The following is a 3,503-nucleotide window of genomic DNA, read 5'->3' on the forward strand; positions in this document are numbered from 1 at the left end:
TTACCCATGAATTGGCCTTTTGCATCTTGGTGCTTGCAGGTATGTGTCACAGCATCCATGAGTAGACTCATTATCTTCTGGAGAACCTCTGAAGATGACAATAACCACCTCAGCCCACAGGGATGCTCCTGAGCCACTAGGAAAAAGAAGCAAGAGAAATATTTATATAGAAGCCATTCCTGGGAGCAGAGCACATTAGACATAGGTCACTGACAGAGAACTGGGGGACAGGCTCTTTCCTTTATCTGAGTCAGGAAGACTTAAATATTACCAGTTTGTGTGATGGTTTAAATACTACCAGGTTGTGTGATGGCTTCTTTCTCGAGGAACCACTAAGAGTCCTCAAGGCAGGAATGTTCTTTTGTGTCCCAAGTAGTTATTCCCATTTTTGGCCTTGCTTAGAGGAAAATTAAATGGGTAGTTAAAGATTAGGTATGTTTTTTCTGTAAGATTCTCATTTTTGATTGTGTATATGAAGATAGAATAGAATTTTGTAACTGTTTGTCAGAACAGCTAAGAATCCATTCTAGTCATGCGTTTCTCTATATTGTATCTTCCACTGTAGTTTCTTCTACTTTATAATTGCAGTGCTGTTTGTTATATGTGCGTAAAAGGAAAGTGTTATTGTCAAGTTCCTTTGAGTAACTTAATGACTATGTTTTTGAGGTAACTGACTACTGTAATTATGTTATTCTGTGTACAGGAAGCTTTATGAATATAACTTTAAAGTACACTGTGCATTGAATTACACTTCCTTTATCATTTTTTTCCTTAGTAAGATGTGACTTTCCACTATTTTGAATACTTTTGGTGAAGAACATGAGAGAAAAAATAAACATACCAATGTATTCTCAGTTTAGGCTTGTTTGTTTGTTTTTTTCTACTTGGGCTTTTTAAAAGCTGGAACTGATAGACAATATTTTGTAAATACATCTCAATTTTTTTTATTTTTTTTATTTTTTTTATTTTTTTTTTTTTTTTAATTTGCATTGCTATGATCAGGAAAATATGCTCTCTTTTTAAGAAAAAAAGAAAATCTCCCAGTCCTTGTGATTACTAGGACCTAAACTGAAATATAAATTTGATATGAATGAATTACTGACAGAAAAAAAAGCTATGGAGATTTTAAATTTGCCTTTTCATTTCAATAAGTTCATGAAGAAATGTACTGATACTAATTTAAGTTAGCTGTTTCTCTTCTGAACAATTCAACAAAAACTTGAAGCTTGGATGTGATGGCAAACAGTAAATCAATTTGGCAGTTTTTATCAGATTCAGATTGGAATTTTGGTCTACCTTTTACTTTACTTACTTACCTTTACTACCATTTTACTCTATGGAGAAATGGACTCCAGAAGTGTATGTCAACTTTCGGACAAAAACAGTAACTATTTTACTGTCAAAAAACATCCAGACTTTTTCCAGTGGCAAAATGATCTCAGCTGCTTCTTACCCTGTTGTCAAAGTCTTCACTTTTTGTTTCATATTTCTCTAATTCAAGAAAGAATATATTGAAAACATTAATGTGCCAGTACTATAGTCACAGAATGGATTAATGTGCCTGGTGTTGAGAAGATGAGGACAAATTGTTCTGTAAATCCAGAGGTATTTCTTTATAAATGAAATAACAATCTAGTTTAGTGGAAGGTGTCCTTGCCCATGGCATGGGGGTTAGAACTAGGTGATCTTTAAGGTCCCTTCCAACCCAAACCATTCTATGATTCTATGTTTCTATGACATCTATATAGAGCAGTAACCCTTGGGTAAACACAGCTGAAACAGGGCTGGAGGAGGTACAATATTCTTCATGTTAAAACATTTGTGGCTACCTGGTGTAGCTATAACTGACAGACCTTCAAAGCAATATGAAAGGAAGATAGTAGTTACAATGTAAGACCTCTTGCCATCTCCTGACATATGCTGCTGACTGTGTTGGGTTGCATGATGCATCCCTCCCCACATGGTTACAGTTGTAACCAGAGAGCCACAGAGCTTTGTGTCATTGTAGGTAGGAATACATACTATCGGACAAAAGATAGGTAGGCTAATACAGTTGGCTATCCCACATCCCTAGGGGAAAGCATAGGCAAATCTTATGCATGTTAAAGCTTCAAATTAATTATTAAATCCTTCTCTGATTTGCACATTCAGGAAAAACATCAATAATCATTTTCCACTACCATTTCCAGATGTCTTTTTGTTCCTAGGTATAAGGTGAGCAGTTTGGGGCTGGGGCTAGTCACATACCATCAGGTCTGCTCAACCTCCTGCACAGCTCCACAAGGTAATCCAGCACAGGTGACAAAAGCAGCAAGATGCTGCCACCAGTTCTTATAATTTCAATAAGTATTGTAGCTCTTGAAGTTGTTGTTGGAGTTGCTGGAAATGGATTTATTACAGCTGTTAATACCATTAACTGGATCAAAAGCAAAAAAATTTCTTCTGCTGATATGATCCTGATCTTTCTAAGCACATCAAGATTTATCTTGCAGATGACTATACTGATGCACATTCATAGTCTCTACTTTGCAGATGAATTTAAGTTGGCTGCCGTGTACAAAGCTTTCGGTGCTGTATGGATGTTTGTAAATCATGCCAGTTTGTGGTTCGGTACCTGGCTCTATGTACTCTACTGTGTGAAAATAATCAACATCACCCAATGGCTGTTGCTGCAAATCAAGCTCAGAATCACTGGGATGGTCCCATGGCTTCTTCTAGGATCGCTGGTGATCTCTTCTGTGACTTCTCTTCCTTTACTATGGATTACACCCAGCACTTACCTCTGCAGCTCAACGGGGAACTGTAGAGAAAATAGCACAGCACATATCACTGACTGGGACAGTTCGCATCTCTACTTGCTGCTTCTTTACTTTGTAGGTTGTTTTTTCCCTTTAGTACTATCTGTGGTAACCTCAGCCCTATTAATTACTTCTCTATGGAAACACACAAAGAAGATGCAATATTATGTAGATACTTTGAGGGATCCTTTGATAGAGGTTCACCTAACTGCCATTAAATCCATTATTTCTTTCCTGATCCTGTACCTTTCCAGTTTTGTAGCTCAAATTCTGTTGATACTGTCAACTTCTCAAAGTAAAGACGTTGTGAAAGTTGCAGTATCCTTAGTTGCAGCTGGGGCATATCCTTCCATACACTCTATTATCCTGATCATAGTCAATTCAAAACTGAAATTGGCATTCAGGATTATTTGCCAGCATTTTAAGTGCCATTTGCAAAATATGACTCTATGCCTCATACTATAGCTTGAGAGAAACACTCTCCAGTAACAGATCTGGAATCAAGTCTTTCATGCATGTATTGTTTCACTGTCTTTTTTCCTTGGCAGTAGCTTTCATCTTTCACAGATTTCTGTGATTAAACTTTCTTAACATTTCAGAACATCTGAAATAACATGCATTTTTGCCTTTTTTTTCCTACACTACTCTTGCTCCCTAAATGTTATTTAATAAAAATGCACTGAAAGGAAACAATGAACTTAAATA

General features: G+C 36.6%; 1 protein-coding gene across 1 annotated transcript; it reads left to right on the forward strand.

The window, feature by feature from the left end:
* Nucleotides 1-2,315: 2,315 nt before the first annotated feature.
* LOC141466351 (taste receptor type 2 member 40-like) lies at nt 2,316-3,263 on the forward strand. Its single transcript, XM_074150236.1, has one exon. The coding sequence runs from the start codon at nt 2,316-2,318 to the stop codon at nt 3,261-3,263; it is 948 nt and encodes a 315-aa protein (XP_074006337.1).
* The last annotated feature ends 240 nt before the right edge of the window (nt 3,264-3,503 follow it).

Source organism: Numenius arquata, chromosome 1 (genome assembly GCF_964106895.1).
Source record: "Numenius arquata chromosome 1, bNumArq3.hap1.1, whole genome shotgun sequence".
Classification (NCBI taxonomy): domain Eukaryota; kingdom Metazoa; phylum Chordata; class Aves; order Charadriiformes; family Scolopacidae; genus Numenius; species Numenius arquata.

What these genes read in the sequence shown, in the direction of transcription:
- LOC141466351 (XM_074150236.1), top strand. Translation starts at nt 2,316, where the DNA reads ATGCTGCCACCAGTTCTTATAATTTCAATAAGTATTGTAGCTCTTGAA.